Source organism: Lonchura striata, chromosome 36 (genome assembly GCF_050655825.1).
Source record: "Lonchura striata isolate lonStrDom1 chromosome 36, ASM5065582v1, whole genome shotgun sequence".
Classification (NCBI taxonomy): domain Eukaryota; kingdom Metazoa; phylum Chordata; class Aves; order Passeriformes; family Estrildidae; genus Lonchura; species Lonchura striata.
In genome coordinates, this window is record NC_140738.1 from 1,919,142 (window position 1) to 1,943,936 (window position 24,795).

The window sequence follows — 24,795 nt, forward strand, 5'->3', positions numbered from 1 at the left end:
AAATGTAGATTAATGGAAGTATATATAATGTAGATTGTTTATTTTGAGCTTTACTTTATCTCCTTGGAGGCAGGTGGATTGTGTTGAATGGTATTGTGAGAGAAAGGACTTTTTGAGTAGTTGAAAGAAGATGGTATTCAGGTTGTTAGAGAAAGTGGGAAATAGAGGCAGAGGACTTGTGAAGAAACGTGAGGAATGGACTATCACATCTAAAATGGGCAACACCAAAACACACCAAAGGAGCGTTGAAAAGGACTTGCATAGAAAAATCAGCAAAAAGGAGTGACAAGGGAAACAGAGGGCAAGCCTGGGTTGAGCACTGTACTCACCAGCGAGAAGATCACACGTACCTGCTGTGGGCAGCAGCCCCACAGGCAGGGGAGGTGGGGGTATAAGCCAAGCCAGACCTCTGTCATTCCTGTTTCTGTCTCTCATTTGTTGTCTTTTCCCTTCTAAGATAGCAGCAAGATCGTGTCACAAATGCTACAGAAAGTATCACATGGAAAGAAACCAAAGTTCCTTTTTGTTACACACACCCATGTCAACAGCCACTGTTATAACCCATCCAAATTAAGTACCTGCAGGCAAAATGGGGAAAAACTGCAGTGTATCAGAATAGGTTGGCTTTAGACTGTTTATTGGCTAATGAAGGGGGTGTTTGTAGAAAGTTTAATATATCAGACTGTTGAAAATAGATGACAACGGGGTGGTCATCCTAGAAAAAAACAGCCCAGACACCAATCCAAAAATGGGAAAACAATGTTAAAAACTAACTGGTGGGGTAATGTATTGAGGATGGGATGGTGGAAGAAATGGGGATTCTTCCTTTTATGTGTTACAACTGTTATAAATGAAAATTTGTCCAGCCAAATTAATATGAAAAAATAAAATATTTATTTCACAATCAAATTCTATCTAGGCCAGCCACAAGGAAAGAACAGAGCCGAGCCCGGGGTCGGCCCTGGGTGTGCAACAAGGAGTCAGCCTCAGCAGAGGTTTTCCTCTAAGCCCACACACCTCCATCCTGGCAAAAGCGGTTTTTATAGGGAAAATTCTGCCTGAGGCCAAGATTTTGGCAGTCAGTCTTCTCTTCAGAGTCCACATGTTAATAAGATTTTCTGCTTTGGTGATGAGGGAGAACAATTCAGTGTCTGGAGTTTGTTGAATCCCTTGATGAAATTTACAGGAGGGAAGGCTGCATTCACCTGTGTCTGCCCAAGGATTTCCATGATATCCATCTCGGGTCCTTCAGGCAAGGATCAGCACCGGGGGTTCCCGCATCTCCCCAGCCATGGCCCATCTCGTGGGGAGCCGCACCTTCTTACTTGTAAATCAGTTTCCAATATACACCCGCTCTCACCTGCGAGGGTGGGGGGGAATGCTTATACAAACGTGTAGAGTGTTACAGTGTTCTAACAAATCTAACAAACATTCAATGTCACATATATCATACTAGAAATGGCGCCAATTATATCTGCTACATATAACAGTATGGTAAATGTAGCTTTTTAGATAAAATGAAGCTTTAGTAGTAAAAAAGTAACTATGTCTGTGTGTGTGTGGGGGGGGGGTTAGGGAATGAGATACTCGCTTCAAGGAACACACAAATTCTCCAGAGAAGAGCAATTTATGGTTTTCTTATTAGAAGAAGCTGATTTCTTCACGCCTTGCTCAGACTGGAAGACCCCGTGGGGATTAAAGAAAGCAGTTGACATACAACAGACAGAGTTTTTTGTTTCAAATATAATGCATGCATAACCATGAAGCATATATGAATATGCAACAGTGTATTGTTTTAGGGGTGATTCCTTCATTCACAAGGTACATTCCTCTTGGCTTAAGTGCCTGAGAGCATCTGGACCTCAGATATTCTTTCCATTTTATTGTCTTGTAATTGTCCTAACTATAAATTTTTATCAGTCTAATTATATTCCTATTTATTTCACCATTTTATTATTATTAAACTTTTAAAATTCTAAAAACCAAGTGATTGGCATTTTTCACAAATTCCTATCAGGAGACAGAGAAACAATTTATCATTTCAATGGCATCATTAGATTACAAGCTGTCCTCGGAATAAGAACCAACCAGACAACTCCAACTCCTGACCTTCCTGCCGACCAAGCCACTGAAATGAGGAACACAACATTTCACCAGGGGATAGGATCAGATTATCTGTTAGCAGAAAAAAAAGCAGTTTGTGGAAAACTAAATTACTCAAACTGATGTTGGCAAAGAGATGACAAGGGGAAAGTGTTGAAAAAGATAAGAAAGGAAATAGGAAAGCAGTTTCTGTATTGGTCCAAGCATGGAAAGGATGGGAATGGGACACGGTTTCCTGGCTCCCCGGCAGACCAGGGGTTAAAGGTTGGGTGTCTCCTGGATTGTCCCCGGAAAGGGCCCATCTCTGCACAGAGGCATCTTTTTTCATTTGTAAATTAGGTCTTTCTTTCTCTGCCAACTGTGGTTTCTGCAGCCCCGGCTGCAGCCACTGGTCATTTAAAACTTAAAGAATCTTTTTGTACAGGCACAACTGACTTGATGCATATTTTTCATAAGCACAAATTATTCCATAACATATATTACAATGGTGTTATAAATTGTGACACGACAATTTGAAGTGTCTTAATTCAATAAAGCAATTTTATTTAAAATAGCAAGCGAGTAAGGCAGGCAAAGCACAGCGCTGGGTGGCCGGGGAGTCTCCTGCTCCACCAACGGCGCGCAAAAATGTTCTGTCCCAACCTTCCTTTTATCCCCCCCCTTCTCCTTGCAGGCGTGACTCTCCAGATATAGTCTGAGTCTGGTCGTTGTGATAGCTTCTAAGTCTCTTCTTTTGATATACAGCAAGCAGACCAGATACACACACCCAGGACTTTAATCTCAACCTCCTTATCACCTTGTAAGCAAATAAGCATTTCAAAGACACACCAGTACATTCTTATGCAAACCAAGGTAAGCAAGCATACCCCAGTCTTGCTTCAGTGAACAAATGATCTTCCACTTATCTCAATGGGGCAGCAGAAATCCTCCTGCAGGTCCATGGGGATGCAGAGATCCCCTGCAGGTCCATGGGGGTGCAGAGATCCCCCTGCAGGTCCATGGGGATGCAGAGATCCCCCGCAGGTCCATGGCGATGCAGAGATCCCCTGCAGGTCCATGGGGATGCAGAGATCCCCCTGCAGGTCCATGGGGATGCAGAGATCCCCTGCAGCCCCTGGAGGAGCCGGGCTGGAGCTCGGCGATGCCTGAGAGGAGGCTGTGAGCCCGCGGGCAGAGGGGCCCCGCTGGAGCAGCCTGTCCTGGCAGGACTGAGCCCGTGGCACAGTGACCCACGCTGCAGCACTCGGAGGGGGCTGTGCCCAGGGGATGGACTCCGCTCCGAGAAGTTCCTGGAGAAGTCTCGGCCGGGAGAGAGCGCAGGGTGCAGCAGGGAACGACTCCTGTCCCTGAGCAGAGGGAGAAGCCCCGGGGGATGAGCTGAGCATGGCCCCATTCCCTGTCTCCTGCCCTGCCGGGGGAGGAGGTGCAGCTGGGAGCAGGGAGGCGTGGGGAAAGCTGCATTTAAGGCTCTGCACTGACTTCTCCTTCTCCTGCTCCGCGTCTTTGGAGTTTTCTGCCAGAAATCTCTCCCCTGCCCCACCCACCCACAGGGCTTGGGGCAGGTTTCCCTTTTCGGGGGAAATCAAAGCGAAGCACTGATGCGCTAACGAGGGGCAGGAGAAGTGAGGCTCCTGGGCTTCCCGCAGAGGCGGAGGCACGGGAGGCGCAGGGCCGGGAAAGCCGTGGCGGGAGGCGCGGAGAAGTTTGTTTGTGTGGGCAGCTCAATCCCGGCTCGGGCCGGGCCCGTGCCGGGGCTGTTCCTCATCTCCGGCTTTCCCCTCACGCAGCCCGGGGGCGCCGAGAGCGCGGGGCGAGGCGGGGCCGTGCGCAGAGCCCGCCCCGAGCTCGCTGCCATTGGCCGCCGGTGCCGTCAGTCGCGGTTGCGGCGCGCTGATTGGTGGGAGCGGGGCGCGGCGCGGCCCCGGCGGGGGGCTGAGGGCGGCCGTGGCCGCGCAGCGCCGCCATTGGCCGAGCGGCTGCGCGGGCCCGGCAGCGGCGGCAGCGGCCGGAGCGCGGTGAGGCGGCGGCGGCGGAGCTCGGAGGCGGCCCCGGCGCAGGTGGGAGCCGCGCTGGGCTCTGCGGGGGCTCGGGGCCGGCTGCGGGCGGAGGGGGCGGCAGGGGGCTCCGGCGGCTCGCCGGTGCCGTGTCCGGCCCGTGCCGGCCCCGGGCTGAGGGCGCTGCGGGAGCGGCTGCCCGCGGTCTCCTTCCCGCCGGGGCCGGGCAGGAGCCGCTGCCGGAGCAGCGCTGGCTCGGCCCGGCTGCTGTGGGTAGGACAGAGGGGCTGCCCCGCGGCCGGGAGCGGGCGGGGAAATTCCCGTCGCCGGAGGTTCGTGTGCCCGGCGGAGAGCGAGGAGTCCTGTCAAAGTGACTTTATTGCCGAGCAGGGGCAGAGGCCGTGGGGCATTTGCCGTGCGCTCTCTGCCGTGGCTGTAGTCCGCAGCCTCCTTTTTATCCTCATTTTCCCGGCCGATCTCCCTCTGCCTTTGCCCACCGGCTGAGTTCCTTGGAAGGTTCCGACTTCCCGATGCGCCTGGAGCCTGCCCTCGTTAATGTGCACCCTCCTTTTGTATAGCAGCCGATATTCATGGCTCTGTTAAGTCTTTGTTCTTCTCCTCGAAGTTCGGGAATGTAGCGGGACTTTGAGCAGCTGTCTGGGTCAATTTGTAACATTTATTGGAACTGATGGATTCTTTCGTTGCTTCCTTATCTACAAGTGCCCGGCCCTATGTCCAGGCAGATTCACTCCTTGACTCTGTTTTGTCCTTCCCGGGTCCTCTTTGGTTTTGGGATTATTCTCGGTGCCCTCATTCCCTGTCCTTTTGTAGCCGTTTGTGGATCAGGAGGCCTGGCTGCCACCTGCATGCCCTGGCTCAGCTGCTGGATGAGCTGCACTGCCAAGGTGTGGAGCATGGTAAAAAGATGAGAGTTGCTGCAGCACAGAAGAGGAGAAACAGCATTCGTTTAACCCCTGGTGTGCCGGGGAGCCAGGAAAGCGTGTCCCATTCCCATCCTTTCCATGTTTGGACCAATACATAAACTGCTCTCCTATTTCCTTTCTTATAATTTTTAGCAGTTTTCTCGTCATCTCTTTGCCAACAGCAGTTTGAGCCATTTAGTTTTCCACAAACTCCTCCTTTTTCTGCTAACAGATAATCTGATCCCATCCCCTGGTGAAATGTTGTGTTCCTCATTTCAGTGGCTTGGTCGGCAGGAAGGTCAGGAGCTGGAGCTGTCTGGTTGGTTCTTATTCCGAGGACAGCTTGTAATCAAATTATGCCATTTAAATGAAAAATGGGTTCTCTGTCTCCTGATATGAATTTGTGAGAAACGCCAATCACTTGGTTTTTAAAATGTTAGAAGTTTAATACTAGTAAAATGGTTATAAAAGTAGGAATACAATTAGACTAATAAAAATTTAGAGTTAGGACAATTGCAAGACATTAAAAAGCAAAGACTTGCAGATGTCCGGATGCTCTCTTGGGCACTTAAGCCACAACAAGCATACCTTGTGAATAAAGGAATCACCCCTAAAAAAATACACTGTTGCATATTCTTATATCCTTCATGGTTATGCATACATTTTATTTAAAACAAGTAACTCTGTCTGTTGTATGTCAGCTGTTTTTTTTAATCCCCACAGCATCCTCCAGTCTGAGCATGGCCTGAAGAAATTAACTTCTTCTAGTAAGAAAACCATAAATTCCTCTTGTCTGGAGAATTTAGGTGTTCCTTGAGCGAATTTAGGTGTTCTCATTCCTTAACCCCCCCCCCACCACACACATGCATATTTTCTCTTTTAAGTACTAAAGCTTAATTTTATCTACAAAGCTACGTTTACCATACTATTAAGATGTTCATACAGCACAAGTTATCATTATAACATAATACATGTAGTAACTATCTGCACAGAGCCATATAACATGCATTTTTCACAAAATCGTTTTGGTTCCCAGGGGCTGGTCCATGGTGTTGTAGGATTTGTTCTGGTGGCCGTTCATCTTTTCCCCATGTTTGGGCGCTCCCTCAAGCTGGGGCTGCATCAATTGACCATTTTTTTTCTTACTCCTTCATCATATACTTGAATTCCAACTGATTTCCCTGAACTTGTTCTAGCAAAACCCCCAGTGCTCTGATACACCCTGTACAGCACAGACAGTGACAGCAGATGTTGGAGTGGGCAGAGGGATGTTCCCCCCCTTATTTTAGTGAAGTTTTCACAACATTCTCCATTTGCTGTTTCCCTTTGCAGCTTCAGCCATTTCTGTTGCAGAGTCAGAGATCCTCAGCATGGGCTCTGCCTTCAGCTGTGCAGATTCCATCTGTGCAAGCAGGCAGAGCTTGGGGTGAGGGGCAGAGGGAATCAGCCAATTCCTGCCCCAGGCAAGAAGAGCCAGGTACATTGTCCCCAGTTTGCCCCAGCAGTGTTAATTTGCATTTCTGAAGCTCCTCCTGGGTGCCTGGAATGCAGCTTCTCTTCCACAGCAGCCTTCAGCAGCCTCAGTTGTGCCCCCCCCACAACCTGCTGCTTTTTTGTTTTCCTTCAAATCATCTATTTATTGTTCATGAGTTAAAGGGTCACCTTTAAATCTCATCTAGTTTTGAAAATTTTGAAAAACTCTAATCACTTGGTTTTTAAAATTTTAAAAGTTTAATAGTAATAAAATGGTTTTAAAAATAATAATACAATTAGAGTTAGGACAATTACAAGACAAAAAGAGCAAAGAATTACAGACGTCCAGATGCTCTCAGACCCTAAGTCAAGAAAAGCTTGACTTGTGAACAAAGGAATCACCCTTAAACCAAGACACTTGTTGCATATTCATACATCCTTCATGGTTATGCATACATTCTGTTCTAAACAAGAAACTCTGTTGTATGTCAACTGTTCCCTTTAATCCCCTGGTGTCTTCAAGTCTGAGCAAGGCCTGAAGAAATTAGCTTCTCCTGATAAGAAGCTATAAATTCCTCTCCTTTGGAAGATTTAGGTGTTCTTCGAAGGGAGCATCTCATTCCTAAAAAGAAAACTCCCCCCACATACATAATCTCTATTTTAACATTATGTTGTAACCTAAAACTACACTTAACACAATACGTAAGGGAATTAATACAGCATAACTTTCTAACATGACAGATATAATATTCATTGTACCATTTGCGAAAAGCCAATCATAAATATGCATTTTTCACAATCCCACCTCTTACTGCTCAAGACAAATGATTTATAAAGAATATTTCCTGTCCTCTTGCATTCTTTGGACTCTGTTGGTAATCAAATAAAACATGGGATTAAACAAAGAAGAAATATCAAAATACTTGCAACACATAAAAGGAAGAATCCTAATTTCTTCCACCATCCCATTCTCAATACATTACCCCACCTGCTAGTTTTTAACGTTATTTTCCCATTTTTGGACTGATACCTGGGTCATAATTTTTTTCTGATATCCTTTGTTTTTTCCAGGATGACATCCTCATTGCCATCTATTTTCAACAATCTGTACACCCTATTCTTTAGCCAATAAATAGCGTAAAGCCAACCTATTTTAATGCACTGCAGGTGATGTTTGGCTTTGCAGACTCCATATTAATTCCAATGCCTGAGCAGCTTTGTTTATTATCTTCTCTATAACTGCTTGGAGTCATTTAATATGACTGAGGATATAATTTGGGGTTAACACAGAGCTAGACTGCTGTGCTTGTTTTACCTTTTTTTTTTACTAACTGTCTCTTTACCGAATCTTGGACTATATTTCTAAGATCAAATGTAAAACAAATCCATCTCTCTCCTTTTCGACATTCCATGCCCAAAGTATTACTACTTTTCCCTAAGTTCTTTGTAATGTGATAATTTTCCCCCTTTTTCCTGCAGGTACTTAATTTGGATGGGTTATAACAGTGGCTGTTGACATGGGTGTGTGTAACAAAAAGGAACTTTGGTTTCTTTCCATGTGATACTTTCTGTAGCATTTGTGACACGATCTTGCTGCTATCTCAGAAGGGAAAAGACAACAAATGAGAGACAGAAACAGGAATGACAGAGGTCTGGCATGGCTTATACCCCCACCTCCCCTGCCTGTGGGGCTGCTGCCCACAGCAGGTACGTGTGATCTTCTCGCTGGTGAGTACAGTGCTCAATCCAGGCTTGCCCTCTGTTTCCCTTGTCACTCCTTTTTTACTCATTTCCAGGCAAATTGTTTTTGACACCTTTTAACTGTGGTTTTCCACCATTCCTCAGGTATCTCTCAGTCCACAGGCATTGATAATCCCCATCTACAAAAGCAATTTATTTACTTCAGTTTTTGAGGTCTTTCTGTATAGGGGATTGATTCAGTACTCAATACTTCTTGCCACGAGAACATAGATTTTGTGAGCTACAATGCCAATTATTCTCATAATTTAAACATTCACTTATAACCCAGCTGCCATGTCCAATATGGGGATGAATCAAATAAAGTATACAGCATAGTATTAATGGCAATTTCCCTTTTTGCCTGTACAAGTCACAGGCTAAGGCCAGACTATCAGAACTCTTTGACTCAAACACTCCCGATCCTCCTGTTTGAAGTGGCAGTGTTCCTCTGCCAAGGAGGTGTCGGAGGCGTCTCAGGGCTTATTCAGGCAGGGCTTAGAACCAGTGATGCAAGCTTTGCCTTATTTCTCAGTTAGGTGTTATTCTTTGTACCTGCCTTGGATCATTTGGGTCTTCCCAAACCATTACCACCCAGTCCTGGTTGAAAGTTAATTTGGTATCACCCAGTTTAGATGTGATAGTCCACTCCTCACGTTTCTTCACAAATTCTTTTATTTTGCTGGCATGAATTCACCCTCTTTTCCATAGTTGGGATTGATGCTTTAGTAGTACCTGGAAAGGACTTTTTAATAACACAGTGTTAAAAGAAAAGAAAAACAATACTGCATTAACTTTCACTATTAGTTTTCTTCAAAACTTTCTGGGTTTAACTAAAAACTTTTTCTATAGCTGCTTCTTCTTCTTGTATCCAGCTGTGCTCATCGCTGCAGAGGCCAATTCTTCTTCTTGTGAGCTATACTTAGTTAAATAAAAAAAAGACTAGCCCAAATGTAACACAAGATGTATCACATCTCTTGGTTTTTTGCTTTTTAGGCAACATCCAACTGTTTTAGTCTTACAGACCCATTCTTCAGAACAAAAGCCTCCTTTCCTTAACAACAAAAATCAGAAGGAAAAAAAAGAAGTCTTGTTTAAAAAAATAAAGCACATTGTGAGAGTCAGCTATCTCTGCTTTGATCTTATCTCTATTGGTGGTCCAGCTCTCCCTCTTTATCACAGCTTTGCCTTTGACTGTACTTCCTCACTCCCCTCCCCTTGTTGTCACTCTGTCTAGCAGGAATGGGGGAGAACTTACAGATAGCTGCGGTATGGGGACTTTGGGGGGTATTTCACTCTTTCTCTTTCTCTCTCTTTCCCTTTCTCTCTCTTTCTCTTTTTCTCTCTTCTTCTCTCTTCTCCCTTTCTCTCTGTTTCGCCCTCTTTTTCTCTCTTCACATTTCAACATCCACATTCCAATATCAGTCCACTTTCTAACATTAGTCCTACATCCTGGAGAGGTGAGTCTGCCAATCACCTCTCCCTCCTTTTTCAACTTCCTTACAAATTTAATTACTGTTGTTATGTGTGTTCTGCAGGCCTTTAATTCACGGCACCCTCCACCAAGGGCTACCAGCTACCCACAGCTGACAGTGCTAAAACTAAAGACTTATTTTGCTGTCACAATTTTCCATTCACAAGCTTGAAAGGGTTGTAGGAACAAGGTAAAGAAAAACTTACTTCTGAAGTGATCTTGCCTGCAATAAAAAATTTAAGGCAATGCTTGTTAGTGCAATATAATTTGCAAAGAAGCCAAGGTTTGATTTGGGAAGGGCATCTGAGGACACAGAGCATGAGTTTTGCAAATCTATAATTTGAAGAGGGAATAGACAAAATGTGGATACAGTGGGGGAGACAGCAAGTAAGGAATTTATCTCTGCAATACTCTCTTTTTGACTGCCAGGAGACACTCTCTGAAGAGGTTCTTACAGTACAAACAATAACTGGATGGGAAGAGGCACTCTTGAATTTAAGCTTTGGTGTCAAAATAGGAAACTGCCCCTGGGCACTGCAGTGCTGGAGCACCCTGCCTGCAAACTCACCAGAGGCAAGCCACTGCTGCCACGCTGCAGGGCTGCCTGCAGCACAGAGGGAACCATGGCCAAGCCCTCCCTGCAGGCCTGGGTAATCCACACAAGGAATCACAATTGCTTCATAGCTCTCTAACTCATTCAAGAAATAGGAAACTGTAGTAAACAGAGATCTCCCTCACCATCTTTTTCATATGTGTGTGTCACAAACCCACTGTGATGCTGGAAGTAACAAATTGTTTACATTAGAAGATACTGAAACTTTTTCTTCATCTAGCTTTGTAGTTTCCCTTTTCTATATGTAGCCACCTCCCATTGTGGGAAAAAATGAGCCCTATTTTTTTACAAGTGTTTTGTATGCACAATTTTATTTGCTCTTCTAGATACACTGCAAGTAGTTAGCACTTCCAGAAAAAACAGCAAACAAACAAAACAAAAAAACGAAGAAAGCAAAACACATTTGGGTACATGAAAAAGGACTGGTTGGAAGGAAAATTGTTTCTCATTGACCTACCAAGCAGCTGGTGTTACCTTTAGTTTAACTTTACACACTGAGAACACTTGATTGAACAGCCTGCATTGACTCAAATTAATAGCAGGTTTTGCTATGTCACAGCTGTAAACTAGTTTTTCAATCCTAGAGTACTGTAAGTTATGTATTTCAAGATAAAAATCACAATGCAAATTGGAAGAAATTTAGTACTGCATGAGGTGTGCACACAATTAATTTACCTCTAGAAGTCAGTTTATGACTTTCCTTTACTAGGATTGCAGTAGCTGCTATAGCTTGAATACACACTGGCCAGCCTTGATTTACTGGATCCCACATCTTTGATAAATAAGCCATGGGTCTCTTTACTCCTCCCCACTCTTGAAACAAAACCCTATGAGCTACCCCCTTTTTTTCATTTACATACAAATGAAAGGGTGTTGCTAGTGAAGGTAAGCTTAAAGTTGATATTGGGGCTAGTTTTAACTTCTTTTTTCTTAATTTTTCATTATCCTTTTTGATCCATTTTATATCATCTCCCTCTGTCAGTTTTTTTTATTCAAAAATTTTACTGTCTGTGTATATCCTTCAATCCACAATCTATAATATCCCAATAATCTGAGTATCTTTCTGATTTCCCCCTTTGAAGAGGGAGGGGGAAGGGATAGAATCCCTGTGTTTCAGTCTGGGTTGAGCTTCCAACTACCCTTTCTAAGCAAGTGTCCAAGATATTTTACCTCTGATTCTACAAATTGCAGCTTCCCTTTTGATACCCTTAATCCTTTTTCCCCACGAAAATTCAAAAGCTTTATAGTAGCCTCTCTAACTTCAGCTTCAGCTTCCCCAGAAAGTAAAAGATTATCCACATATTGGATAATTTGTATTTCAGGGGGAGTGTGGAAAGTTTGTAGTATTGTTTCTAAAGCTTGTCCAAATAAGTTTGGGGATTCTATAAGCCCCTGTGATAGTTTTGTCCATCTTAATTGCTGTTTTCTCCAGTTAGTGGGTCCTTCCATTCAAAAGCAAAGATAACTTGCTCTCCTGGGCTAATGGGCAAGCCCAAAAGGCATCTTTAAGGTCCACTACACTAAACCACTGATGCTGGGGAGGAACTTTACTGAAAAGAGTATAAGGATTTGGTACCACTGGATAGCGGGTCTGAGTTCCTTTGTTAACCTCCCTTAAGGCTTGTACCAGTCTATAGCTCCCGTCAGGCTTCTTTACTGGGAGTATTGGGGTATTATGGGGAGACATACAAGGTTCTAATGTCCCATCCTTTATTAGTCCTTCTATTACTGGCTTTAAACATTCCCGTCCTTCTAAAGATACAGGATACTGCCGTACACATATGGGACAATTTTTTTTTCCTCAGTTGTGATCTTTATGGGGTCAATATTTAATCTTCCCCTATTTCCCTCCCCAGCCCAAACTTCCTTGTTAATTCTTCTTCCATCCTCCTGGCCTAGTTTTAAAAGTCTAGCTGTCATCTTCCCATCTTCTGGAACAACCCCTATTCCTAATTTCACCTGTAAATCTCATCCCAATAAATTGCTACCTGCCCCTGGGACCAAGAAAACATCCCTCATCCAAAATTTAGTTTCTCCCTCTATTACCGCATTTTTAATAACGGGTACTGTGAAACTCTCTCCTTTTGCTCCTGTTACTATTATGGTATCTTTGCTTACACTATAACCTTTTGGAATATTTAACAGAAAGGTTAATTCTGCCCCTGTGTCTACCACAAATTCCAATTCTTCTTCTTGGGGACCCACTCTTGAAATTATCTCAGCATTCCCCACCTGGACCCCACCTGCGCCCCCCCTCGGCCCCATGGCCCCGCGAGGGGAATTTGGGGAGGTGGGAGTGGGGCAGCGCCAAGGCCGGGCCCCCCCGCGCTGTCCTGGCGGGAGCGGCTGCAGTGGGGACCGAGTGCGGGCGGGAGCGGCCGAGAGCCCAGCGCTGCCCCAGCCCGACCTGCCCCAGCTCCATCCCTGCCCCTGCGCTGGGATGCTGTGGGGCTGGGGGGAAGAGGGAGCCGGCAGTGGGTGCTGGGCCTGGGGGCAGGAGGAGAAGGGAAGGAGAAGCAGGCTTGAGGAACAGAATGGTCAAAAGATGCAGGTGGCAGGGGAGGGTGGGATTGTGCAGGAGAAGGAGGAATAGCAGGAGGAAGAGGAGAGACACAGGAGGAGGAGGAGGCGGAGCAGAAAGAGGAAGCAGCAGAAGGTTCCACCCCTCCCTGTGTCTGCAGCCTCCCCCCAGCCCCAGGAGCGCTGCTCCCCCCACATGCAGCAGGTGACTGTGGAGGGGGATCCACGATTTTCACAGGGTGAATCTTCTTGTTTCTGAGCTTGCTTGGGCTAAATGTTGGTGCTTTGGTTTTATGTGGCAGCTGAATCTTTATGTTTTGGAGGTGGATTTGCTGAGCTGCTATGTTTGGGGAGGTTTTGTACTGTGTCTTGAAGTTTGCAGGATTTTTGAGCTAAATCTTGGTGTTTTGTAGGTTCTTATAGACACAGGATTCCCAGTGACTTCCTGAGATGAACTTGGGCAAGGAGGAACCTCCAGTACAAGGAGCTTTTCTCTTGTTTTTCTGTCAAATCAGGATTTGTCATTTCCAGGGCGTGGCTGGATGGAGGAGGAGGAAAAGCCCCGGAGATGCTGCAGGAGGAGGAGCTGCAAACCCAGCCCAGGGAGCTGCGGGGAGGAAAGAGCCCCCCTGAGCCAGGAAGGCGGGCGGAGATCCAGCCAGAGCTCGGAGCTGGTGAAGAAGCCTCATGGCAGGGAGAAGCCCCACAAGTGCTTGGAATGTGGGAAGGGTTTCAGGCGGAGCGACCACCTGGTCCAGCACCAGAGGATCCACACTGGGGAGAGGCCCTACGAGTGTGGGGAGTGTGGGAAGAGGTTTCAGAGAAGCTCCACTCTCCTCAGACATGAGCGGAGTCACACAGAGGAGAGGCCCTACCGCTGCCCCGACTGTGGGAAGGGCTTCAAGCACAACTCCGACCTCACCGTGCACCGGCGCATCCACACCGGGGAGAGGCCCTACGAGTGTGGGAAATGTGGGAAGGGCTTCAAAGACATGTCTGGCCTGATCCAGCACCAGGTGATCCACACTGGGGAACGGCCCTATGAGTGCTTGGAATGTGGGAAGAGCTTTGGGAGGAGCTCAGGCCTGCGAGCACACCAGTGCATCCACACTGGGGAGAGGCCCTACGAGTGTCCCCAGTGTGGGAAGAGGTTTCAGACCAGCTCCAATCTCCTCCTCCATGAGCGGATTCACACAGAGGAGAGGCCCTTCCACTGCCCCGACTGCGGGGAGGGCTTCAAGCAAAACTCCCACCTCACCAAGCACCGGCGCATCCACACCAGGGAGAGGCCCTATGAGTGTGGGAAGTGTGGGAAGAGCTTCTCACAGAGCTCAGCCTTGACCACACACCAACGGAGGCACCACTAAGGGAAGCCCTGTGAGTGCCCTGAGTGAGGGATGAGGGTTTGGGAAGAGCTTGGAGTGAGGGAAGAGAGTGAGGGAAGAGCTTGGTGTGCTGCTGCAGCTCCATCCCCCATGGGAGGATCCAGGCTGGATGATCCCCAGTGACCCCCGTGGGGCAGAGCCCTGGTGCCCCGGTATGGGGAATAAAACAGAGAGTAAAGCAATGGAGCTGATCAAGGGGCCTGATATCTGAGGCCTGACTGAGCAGAAACTGTGGGAGACACAGACACACTTGAAGTCTCCCTGGGCAAGAAGTGACCAGGCAACATGGTGTGAGTCTTTGTGATAACATAAATGTTCCCAGGTTACTGGATGTCACCAAGAAGGTGTAACCAATGGGAAATTGTTACCAAAAACAGAGCCCTCTATAAGCCCCATACAAGTAAATCCCTGTATAAACACCTGGTACACTCAATAAAATTGGCTTTGCTCTAAACTGGGATGTCCCCGTCTCTCCATGGTGGATAACCCTGTTGTGGGTGATCCCCGTTGGGTGGGGGAAGGTGCTGGAGGGATTTCTTTCCCTTCTCCTGGTGCTGCCGTGGTTTGGTTGGTAATAAATTCCCTCCCTGTGCCCAGGCCGGGTCTGTTGTCCCCGTGCCGGTGCTCGGGGCGGGATCTCTCCCGTTCCTTCTCTGCACTGCCGGGCCTCTCCTCAGCCAATGAGAGAACGCGGTGGAGAAGAGTCAGCCAATCAGCGAGAGCGGGGCTGATGACTCACCAGTTGCCGGGCAGACCCGCAGCAGGCAGTGTTCCCCACCTGGACCCGCCCTCCCTGCCCAGGGCCGGCCCCGCCGTGGGGTCCCCCCAAGTCCCTCCCCAGTGCCCCCATGAACTGGGCTGGGTTTAACTGGGAAGCTTTACTGGGAACACTGGGAACAGGCGGGCAGGGGCAGAGTGACAGCAGGGCTGGGGGACACTCGACCCTCCCAAAATCAGCGTGGGGATAGAGCGGGGGGGGTCCCGGCAAGGCCCGAGGTCACAGGGAGCGGCTGCGGCCGCCGGCGGCTCAGGAGCTCTGTGGGCAGAGAAAAGGGGGTGACACCAGGCTGGGGGCCCCGGGGAGCACACACATTCCAGAGGAGGGGGGACACGACACACGGGACCCCCCAGACTCTCTTGCACAGGTAGAACCCGATCCCCAGTGCCAGGAAGACGAAGCCCAATTTGGGAGTCTCCAGTTCCTGTCAGCATCTTGCTGCGGCAGCATCCAGCAACATCTCTGGGTGGTCCGCAGGGGTCAGGATCTCCTAAAAACTCTCACAGACACTCAAGCCCCTCCAAGCACTTTCCTAGTCTCTCCCAGCCCACTCAGGATCCCTTGAAACCTCCCTCTTGATCCCTTCCTGACCTCCCCAGGACCCACCAAAGCCCCTCCTGTCCCTCTCAGGATCCCACAGCCTCCTTATAGTCGTCCCCCACTGCCCCAGGACCCCTAAAGCCTATCCCAGTCCCTTCCCAGCCCCACCAGGACTCACCCAGAGCCCTCCCAGTCTCTTCCCAGCACAACCAACCTCATCCCAATCTCTGCTTTTCCATCCCCAATCTCCATCCAGCTCCTTCAGGCTCACTCTATTCCCTCCCACTTAAACCTAGCGCACCCAAACGCCCTCCCAGTGCCCAACAGGACCCCCAGAACCTCATCCCACCCTCCCCAGTATCCTTCAAACCCCTTCTTAGCCCTTCTAAACCCCCAACTTCCTCTCCCAGTTGAAACCAGGCTCTCTCCAACTCCCTCCCAGGTTCTCCCAGCACATCCCAGTGGCTCTCCGAGCACCCTCAGTTCCTCCCCCATACCCCAGTTCCAGCTCACAGGTTGTTCCAGGCTGATGTTGTTGGCAGGTGGAGGTGAGCCCAGCCTGGGTTGGGGTTTCCAGCAGCACCAGGAGCTGGTGGGTCCAGTCCCCGTTGGGGACCACGTCGGTGGCCACCACAGAGAGCTCCTGCTGGCCCTGGAACCACCTCAGCTGGATGGGAGCAGGCGGCCGGGGCCGGGCTGGGAGCTCGAGGGCAGCAGAGAGATGGACACGCTGGGGGGCACTGGGAGAGAGTGGGTGTAATAAATAAAATGGTCTTTGTTCATCAAAATGAGTGTTAAAGGAGACAAGAATTTGAACTGAGTAGGGAATGCAACTAGCATAGAAGACTGTGTAACTAATTATATACAAGTTAACTTTTAGGCCAAGGACAATCTGCAAGGAAGATGAGGAGCCTTCATTCCTGCGACCTCCAAGGGCAGAAAAAAAGACCCCCAGCAACCAATTGCACCGACGCAGAGTGCATCGAGAGAAAATACGTCAACCGGGACGTATAAAAACAAAAAGGTCAAAGGGGGAAGGTGCTCCGTGGCAGAGCAGAGGCTCCCCAGCCACCCAGCGCTGTTCTTTTGCTTAATACCACTTGCTTAATAAATTCTTGTTAATTGATTTATCGATAATTAGCCTCCCCAATTGAATTTGTCCATAACAAATTTGGTGCCGTGACTCGGATAAGGGCGACCGGGTGGGAATTCCTAATCAGGGAGTCACCCTGCTGCCTCTGCAGCGGCTCTGGTGCAGGCTTTTCCTTCCCAGACCCTTACCGACAAACCCAAATTCGGTATTGAGCACAAGGGATACCAGTAACCCCGTAATCTTTGTGCACGAAGCCGGGCGAAGACGCAGGACAGCGTGAGTATAAAAGTGGGGATCCGCTGGGTTGGGCTGGGATCCCAGGACATAACGCGTGAGACGTCCTTGTAGGACGAGGCACGGGCAGAGCTCTGAGTAGTGCGGTTTGCAGAGCCCGCGAGGGGCTGGGCACCAACAGGGGCCGCGAGTGTGTGTGTGCCTGAAGGTGTCCTGGGAGATGGGACAGAGGAAAAGCAAGCCCTCTGCTTCCATGGGGACGGGGACCCCGGTAACGCTTCCCCAGATCCCCCCTGACAGTCCGTTAGGTCTAATGATAAAATCTTGGGATGAATATCCTTCAAGGAAAGGGAAGGATAGGGCAAAAATGATACATTATTGTATAAAAGAATGGGGAGGAAAACAAATCTGTAGTGATAATTTATTTTGGCCAGTGTTTGGAAACTTCAAGGACTGGATTTGCCAGGCATTAAACATTTATGTAAACTCTAGAGAACCTTTTGATATGGAAGAGAGCAAGTATGCTGCTCTCTGGATAGTGGGGGAAGCAAGAGCAAAACTTTTTGCCTGAAGCACCCAGGGAGGGAAAAAGAAAAATAAAAAGCCTGAGGAAGTTCCAACTGCACCCCCTCTACCATACATACATCCTCCTCCTCCACCCCCACCAGCACCACCCGCAGTCTACCCCGATTTAGATCAAGGGGGAGATTTTGATAACCAAGAGGTAGAAATCCCAGAGCCGGTCCCTGAGGAAAATTGCTGTGTTACTCATAGTCTAACAAGGGGGGAAAGAGAAAGGGAAGGGCAAGCTCTATATCCATGAAGGGAAGTAGCTTTGGGAATGATCCCTAACCCCAGTGCTGGTCAGCAGGGACAACCAACCCAAATTCTGAGAATAGTTATGTGGAGGTACCTCTCAACTCAGGAGATGTGAGGGAGTTCAAGAAAGAAATGGGAGCATATGGGCCAGATCTTAAAGGAATTTTCTGACCCTAAAGCCTGGGACTTCCCATGTGAACAAATTCAGAATCCAGCTGAGGTGGCAATGTACCTGAAAGAGAAATGCCATGATAAGTCTGAGGAGAAAAATATTGCAGCAAGCTGGGCCCTGGCATGTGCTTATCACACCCTGCTAGATACTGTAGGGCAGCAGACAGAGGAAGGGGGGCAGGGAGATAAATCAGCAGCGATCCCAGTCACTCAGGCTGCAGCCAACAGCCCCGGCTCGAAGCCAGCAGCTAAAACAGACAGTGAGCCTAAGCCAGCAGCTAAACCAGACTGTGAGCCTAAGCCAGCAGCTAAACCAGACTGTGAGCCTCAACCAGTGGCTGTTGCTATGAGCACAATGGGCCAGTGATGCCTCAGGCCATCAGGGCAGAGATGCCACCTACAAGTGGGCACGAGACCGAGGGATGGATCTAACCATGGACAGTATTTCTCAGGTGATCCATGACTGTGAGACCTGTGCTGCCATCAAACAGGCCAAGCGGGTGAAGCCCCTGTGGTATGGTGGGCGGTGGTCCAAGTACAAGTATGGGGAGGCCTGGCAGATTGACTACATCACACTGCCCCAGACACGCCAAGGCAAGCGCTACGTGCTCACCATGGTAAAAGCCACCACTGGATGGTTGGAAACCTACCCTGTGTCTCATGCTACAGCCTGTAACACCATCCTGGGCCTTGAAAAGCAGGTCCTTTGGAGGCATGGTACCCCTGAGAGGATTGAGTCAGACCATGGGACTCATTTCAAGAACAGCCTTATCAACACCTGGGCTAGGGAACATGGCATTGAGTGGGTGTACCACATCCCCTACCATGCACCAGCTGCAGGCAGAGTGGAGAGGTACAATGGACTGTTAAAAACCACCTTAAAAGCATTGGGTGGGGGATCTTTCAAAAATTGGGAGCAGCATTTAGCAAAGGTCACCTGGTTAGTTAACAGCTGAGGTTCCACCAATCGAGCAGGTCCTGCCCAGTCTGAGCCCCTGAGTATAGTTCATGAAGTCCCAGTGGCACATGTCAGAGGTTTGTTAGGGAAATCAGTGTGGATCAATTCTGCCTTGAGTACAGACAAACCCATTTGTGGGATTGTCTTTGCTCAGGGACCAGGTTGTACATGGTGGATAATGCAGAGAGATGGAGCAACACGATGTGTACCTCAGGGGGATCTGATTGTGGGGTGAGACTCATGTGCAAATATCACTGTTTGCTGGATGTTGCTGCCAGTGTCTGCGCATGAAAACACACAGACATGAGACAGAAAGAAATGTGTAAGTGTCAAAGGTTTGAGCAAGTGAAATAGAAGGAAATGTGTAAGTGTTGAAGGTTTGAGTAATTGAGATGGAAGGAAATGTGTATGAGTAAGTGAAAGATGGAAGTTTTAACTTGATGAAGTTTTTACATGATGTTGAAGATATGGAGATAAGGGGTGGAATGTCCCAGGGTGAGGTTCTGGTGTTTGTATCTCCAATCGTGGGTTCTGTTTATGTTTGATATTCTGTTCTGTGCTTTCAGAACTGACTCTGAAAGTGAAGGTTTGTTTTGCCTTGTTATCAGCCGGCTCACCTCCCCCCGTGGTCTGCTGTCTAGAAGAGGCCAGTGCTGGCTGGCTTTTGCTTTACTTGGCTTGCTTGGCTTGCTTCTGCTTTTGCCTTTGCTTCCTAGTTAGTTTAGCTGAGCAGTCCAGTTCTTTCCCTGGACTGTTTCTTTTCCTTTCCTCTTCCTGAATACCATCCAACCTGCTCCGGACTGGGATCTGGGAAACACCGAGGAGCACCGGGAGCCTGCGCTCTGCGATCTGCAGCAGCCATCCCCAGTGCCCAGAGCAATCCCCAGCGCCCAGACCCGGGCGACCACCCCCAGGAGAGACTTTCTGGATTTGTCATCTCTGCAGAGTGGTGAAAGAGTTTTGTTGTCATCTGTTGTTGTTCATTTTTTTAGTGCTGGGAAGGGTTTTGTTTGTTAAATAAACAGGTTCTTTTCCACTTCTCTCAGAGAAAATTCTTCCCGAATCAGGTGGGTGGGGAGGGGCCATGGGGGTTTCTTTTCTGGGGGCTCCTTCCAGAGGTTTTTCTCCCAGATTTGCTCTGAACTAGGACAAATATTTTGCTTCCCATTTCATGGCTGGAGAGAGGGAAAAAAAAAAAAACAAACTCATTCTAATCATATTTTGCTTCCAATTACTTTGTGTTAGTATGGAGCAGTTACTGGCTTTGTTGTTTGAATTCATAGTGTCTTTTTAGAGTGGAGGCCTGTATGTGTTTCTGGTCCCTAGGGTTTTTTTGAGATCTTAATCCCTCTATGGTCCCTAGGTTTATTTTCTTATCCAGGAATAACTCCAGTATTGTCCCTAATACGTAGTTTTTGCAGTAGAAGGCCACTGACCAGAATATCCATCAGGTTGGGCTTGGGTGTAATGGCTTTCAGGGGTTTATGAAGGTGCTGAAGTCTGTTCCAGGAATGCATGGCTCATGGTCATGGTTGTGCAGCCAGTTTGTTAGAGGGGAAGCAGGGGATGAGGCTTTTCAGATGTTGCTTTCCTTCTTCTCCTCTGAATCTCTCAGCTACCTATTAGAGAATGTTCCGTTTCCCCTGACTGTTAAAGAGACCATCTTCCTGGTGTTTAATCTGGTAAGCTTTCTCTCTACAGTCTGCAGTCTCTCTAGAATGAGGGCTGAGATTTCTAGAGGGGCTGAAGAGACCCCTGACCCAGGAGTAGACCCAGGTGTGAGAAATCCTGAGTGGTGTGGGAAATGGGGGGGACGGGAATTGGCACATAGACCGTTGTCATGGTTTGACACTGGCACAATGCCAGTGCCCCCATGAAAATGTGATCCCTCCCTTGAATGCTGTGAAGTGGAATTTAGAATAGAGCAAAGCAGGGCCAAGCTTAATAACAGAAAAAAAACTTTATTAAACTACTACTACAAAAGAAAAGAGAAAACTAAAGAAGGAGAAAAAAAACACACAAAGATCAAATTAAAACCTTGCAAAACATTCCTCCCCCCACCACCCAACTCCAACAAACCACAGTGAGACACAATCTGGACCCCAATCAGGTTTCCACCCTCCAAACAATCGACACTTAGTCCATCAAGGGAACAGAGTCTCTCCTGTGCCACAGACCCCCCAAGAAACACAGCTCCACATCCTGTGTTTCCATGTCACACATGGCACCGCCCGGAGAAAAAGTTTGCCATGGTGACCCTTCTCCTTGCCATGCACAGTGCTCTCACCACAATGCATGGATGGTCACTGCCTTTAGGATTTTTCCTTTCAAGGATGCCCTGCCAAGAGGGGAGAAAACAACAGTTCAGTTTTTCATTGTTTGGGACCACAGTCCCCCCCATTTTCCCCTGGGGCTGAGGGCTCAAGAACAGAGATCTTCTTCTCTTCTCTTTCCTTTCCAGGGCAAGGGGGCACCACCACAAACCCCCTAACCTTTTCTCTGTTCACTCCAATTTTGTCTTTTTCCCAGCCGAAGCAGGTCTCTTGACTCACTGGCATCCTCCCAAAACACAGTCCCTCTTGAAGGAGAAGATTGGTTCAGGTTGTGGCTAACACGGAAAAGTCCAGCCAAAAGCCACTCCTTGTCCCCCTCCCCTCTAGAATTCCTCCTTCCAACATCCCAGGGTCCAAGGTGTCCCTCTTCCTCTCTTTCAAACCGAGGAGGGGAAAGGAAAATTCACAAAGCTTTCATTTTCTCAAGAAAGGGTTAAAAGTCTGAACTCCCAGGGATGGTTCGATGCCCGGACATCCAGCAACTCCCACACAACTGGGCACCTTGGAGCTCCCCCCGCTCCTCCTTCCTTGTGGTGGAATTGCTGACAGGACAGGATCGCTGCCGTCTCTTTCTCTCTCCCCCTCCGGAGAGAAACCGGGGGGGGGGGAAATGGAGACATCCCAGATTTCTTCCACCCTTCCATCTGCAGGGGCCAGCCCAGTTCCGGTCCTTCCACCACCCTTGGGGCCTACCTTTCAGGCCATGGGGGCTTCCCCTCCCCCACCCAGCTCGTGGCTGGGCAGGGGAGGTTTGCACTGCACGCTGACCAGAACCAAAGAGAGCGAGTTCCCCTGGGAATTCTGCTTTCACCCCTCTGTGTTCTCAGAGGCGTGTCTACTTTCAATTGGTCAATATCTAAATTGACCTCTTCCTTCGGGAAAAAAATTCTCTTTCTGTGTCAAACCACGACAGAGGGGCTGCACCTTGGTTCTCCCGTGCCCCTCCCTGAGGAGACTGGCAGGGGTTGCAGATTTTTGGCATTTGTCCTTGCTGCCCCTCACATCCCCCTGCCGCACAAACAGCCCCGAGCCACCCGTGAGGGACAGGCCCTGCTGTGCCAGGCTGGGCTCAGGGCTTGGCCTTTCTGCTTCCCCCAGCCAGCCCAGGCCTTGCTCAGCATTGCAGTTCCCTGCTCTGAGCCTTGGGCTCCCTGCAATCCTGGCCTCAAGGATCTGCTCTCCCCAGTCCCTGGGAGCCTTTGGCAGTCCCTGCCCTCATTGGGGCTCTGTGATGCTCCAAGGGACTTGGAGTTTTGCTCCTGACTTCATGAGCAGCTTCTTCAGCTTTCTCTCAGTGCCTGAGGGTCCTGGACTCAGCTGAAGATCCATTGTAGGGCTCATTAAAGTACACAAAGCCCTCGGTGGGGCGGGCTTCCTCTTCCTGCAATTGTCTACAAGTTTTCAGGCCCTGTACAGCAGATTGGAGTCAGTTTAAAGATCCTTTAAGAAAAGAGATTTAATGGAACATTAATTATTTATTTTAACAGAGTATTTTTTATTTTCCAGTTCAGAGAAGAGCTGATAGAAGTGATCTTGATGCTCACTGTCTCCTTAGGAGGTCTGGGCATGTAGAAGAATGAGCCCCCTGAGGGCTGACCCTGTTTGGACAAGCTGCTCCTCACCCCCAGCCTTACCATGTCTGACATTGCCCACCTGGCACTGACATCCCTGTGCCCTGCAGCAGAACCTTGTCCCTGAGCTCTGCAGCTCCATGTCCCAGCCCATTACACCATGTCCCACCTGCTCTCCTAAGGGCTCTGCTTGCACACACGTCCAGGAGAAGTTTTCCTGTTGAGAAAGAAAGAATGGAAAAGCTTGAGCAGGTTTCCTGAACAACAAACCCCACTCAGGAGCCACCTGCTCAGTACAGGCTGCCTGGAATGGTGTCACCTTTCTACAAGGGACAGTGTGACCAGAAATGATCTCTGGAAGCAGAATTCTCTGAGTCTCCCAGCTGAATTCTCTGTCCCTGTCCTTTCCCTGGATCTCTGTTGCAGATGGAAGCTGCTGGTGCCAGCCTCACCTTTAACCTCTCTTTGGAATGCAAACAGATGTTCCCAGCTGTGTTAAGCAGGATTTGCTCAATGTTTCTATCAATCTTTTGTGTTCCACATGGAACAAATTGGCCATTTTGGCACTGAGGGTGTGACATGGAAGCAAGGAGTCAATTGTGACCCTGGGGACCCATGAAACCAAGGGGCCATGGTGACACAGCAGGGCCACATGGATCCAGTGGTCCATTGTGACACTGTGGATCCAAGGAGACCATGGAGACACCCCCAGAACCTCATGGAACCAAGGAGTCCATGGTGACCCAGCGGGGCTGCATGGAGCCAATGGTCCATGGTGACACTGCCCATCCAAGGAGGGCATTCGGATACTGTGGAAGCTCATGGAGCGAGGTGGGCATTGTGACACTGAAGAACTTCATGGCACCAAATATCCATGGGGACACAGCAGGGCATCATGGAACCCAGGAACCGCTGTTGGCAGTGCAGAAACTCCTGGAACCAGGGGCCGTTGTGGCACTTGAGCACCAACACAGCTGCTGCACCTTGTCCCCTGCCCTGCACAGCTCCTTGGGAGGTACGGCAGGAGCAGCACCCTGGGAGCCTCAGGAATGCCCCTCTGGGATCCATGGCACACACTCCCAGGGGCTGGAATTCCAGTTCCCAGCCAGGAAAAGATGTTCCTGCTCTTGAAGGCAAAGCTCTTAACTAGGAGCCACAATCCAAGTGGAGCAAGATCCTACAGTGACATTTCACTACCAGCCTTCCTAACTTCACCCATGGTTGTTGCATCTCATGGATTGGGAATGAAATCAGGGCAGGGTCTTTGGTGGGAGCTTCCCTGGCTCAAGGGAGACACTGAGAGAGAAACAGAGCAGGCAAAGGAAGGCAGGAGAGAAAGGAGGTGTTTTGGTTTGGAAAGACAGGTGTCTTCTAAGGAAGGCAGGAGCCTCCCCTGAAATGAAATAATGTAGGCTCTTTCTTTCTGAATTGTTATAAATTTGAAATTAAGGGGGGCTCTCAGGTAAAAATATGGGAGGAGGAATAACAGTTTTTTATTAGGGAAGAAGATGAAAATATGAACAATGCAGTGAACCAGAACAACACTGAGAGAGCCAGAATACAACCTGACACTCTGTTGAACAGGTTGTTGGTCACAGTCCAATTGGAATTGTGGCTGCAGTCCTCCTGGAGTGATAGGTGTGGTTCTGTTGGAGGTAGTGATCCTGTAGAGAAGAGTGTCTTCTCCGGAAGAGGCAGTGCAAGAGGCAGCTGTTCCTCTGGAAAATCCAGCCCAGAAAAGCTGTGTTGGTGGGCCAGAATCTCAAGACTGGATGCAGGTAGGAATGCTTGGCTCCTCCCTCTGGGTGGAGCATCTCACAACAGTTCTTATCAGTCATGCAGTGACATTCAATAGCCCATTATCAGCAGATGTCTTCCCTGAGGGAGGATTGATTGTGGAAGAGATAAGGAAAACTGCCCACTTAACACAGGACAACTGCCATGCAGATGGCAAATAGAACACATCTTGCTTTTCAGTCTGGGACAGGAGGTCACAAAATCAGCTGAGAAGGCAGCACTCTGAAAAGCAAACCAGAACTGACAGAAAATGAATGGGACAGAAATCAATAATTCTGA

General features: G+C 48.7%; 1 protein-coding gene and 1 long non-coding RNA gene across 2 annotated transcripts; one reads left to right on the forward strand and one right to left on the reverse strand.

The window, feature by feature from the left end:
• The first annotated feature begins 4,087 nt into the window (after positions 1-4,087).
• On the forward strand, positions 4,088-14,670 carry LOC146764008 (uncharacterized). Its single transcript, XM_085565623.1, has 2 exons — positions 4,088-4,160; positions 13,353-14,670. The coding sequence occupies exon 2, from the start codon at positions 13,380-13,382 to the stop codon at positions 14,202-14,204; it is 825 nt and encodes a 274-aa protein (XP_085421749.1). The 5' UTR covers positions 4,088-4,160; positions 13,353-13,379; the 3' UTR covers positions 14,205-14,670.
• Positions 14,671-20,760: 6,090 nt separating this feature from the next.
• On the reverse strand, positions 20,761-22,109 carry LOC146764009 (uncharacterized). The gene is made up of 2 exons (XR_014950972.1): positions 21,308-22,109; positions 20,761-21,153 (listed from the first exon to the last, which is right to left on the reverse strand). It is a non-coding gene; the product is annotated as an uncharacterized LOC146764009 (long non-coding RNA).
• Positions 22,110-24,795: the final 2,686 nt, after the last annotated feature.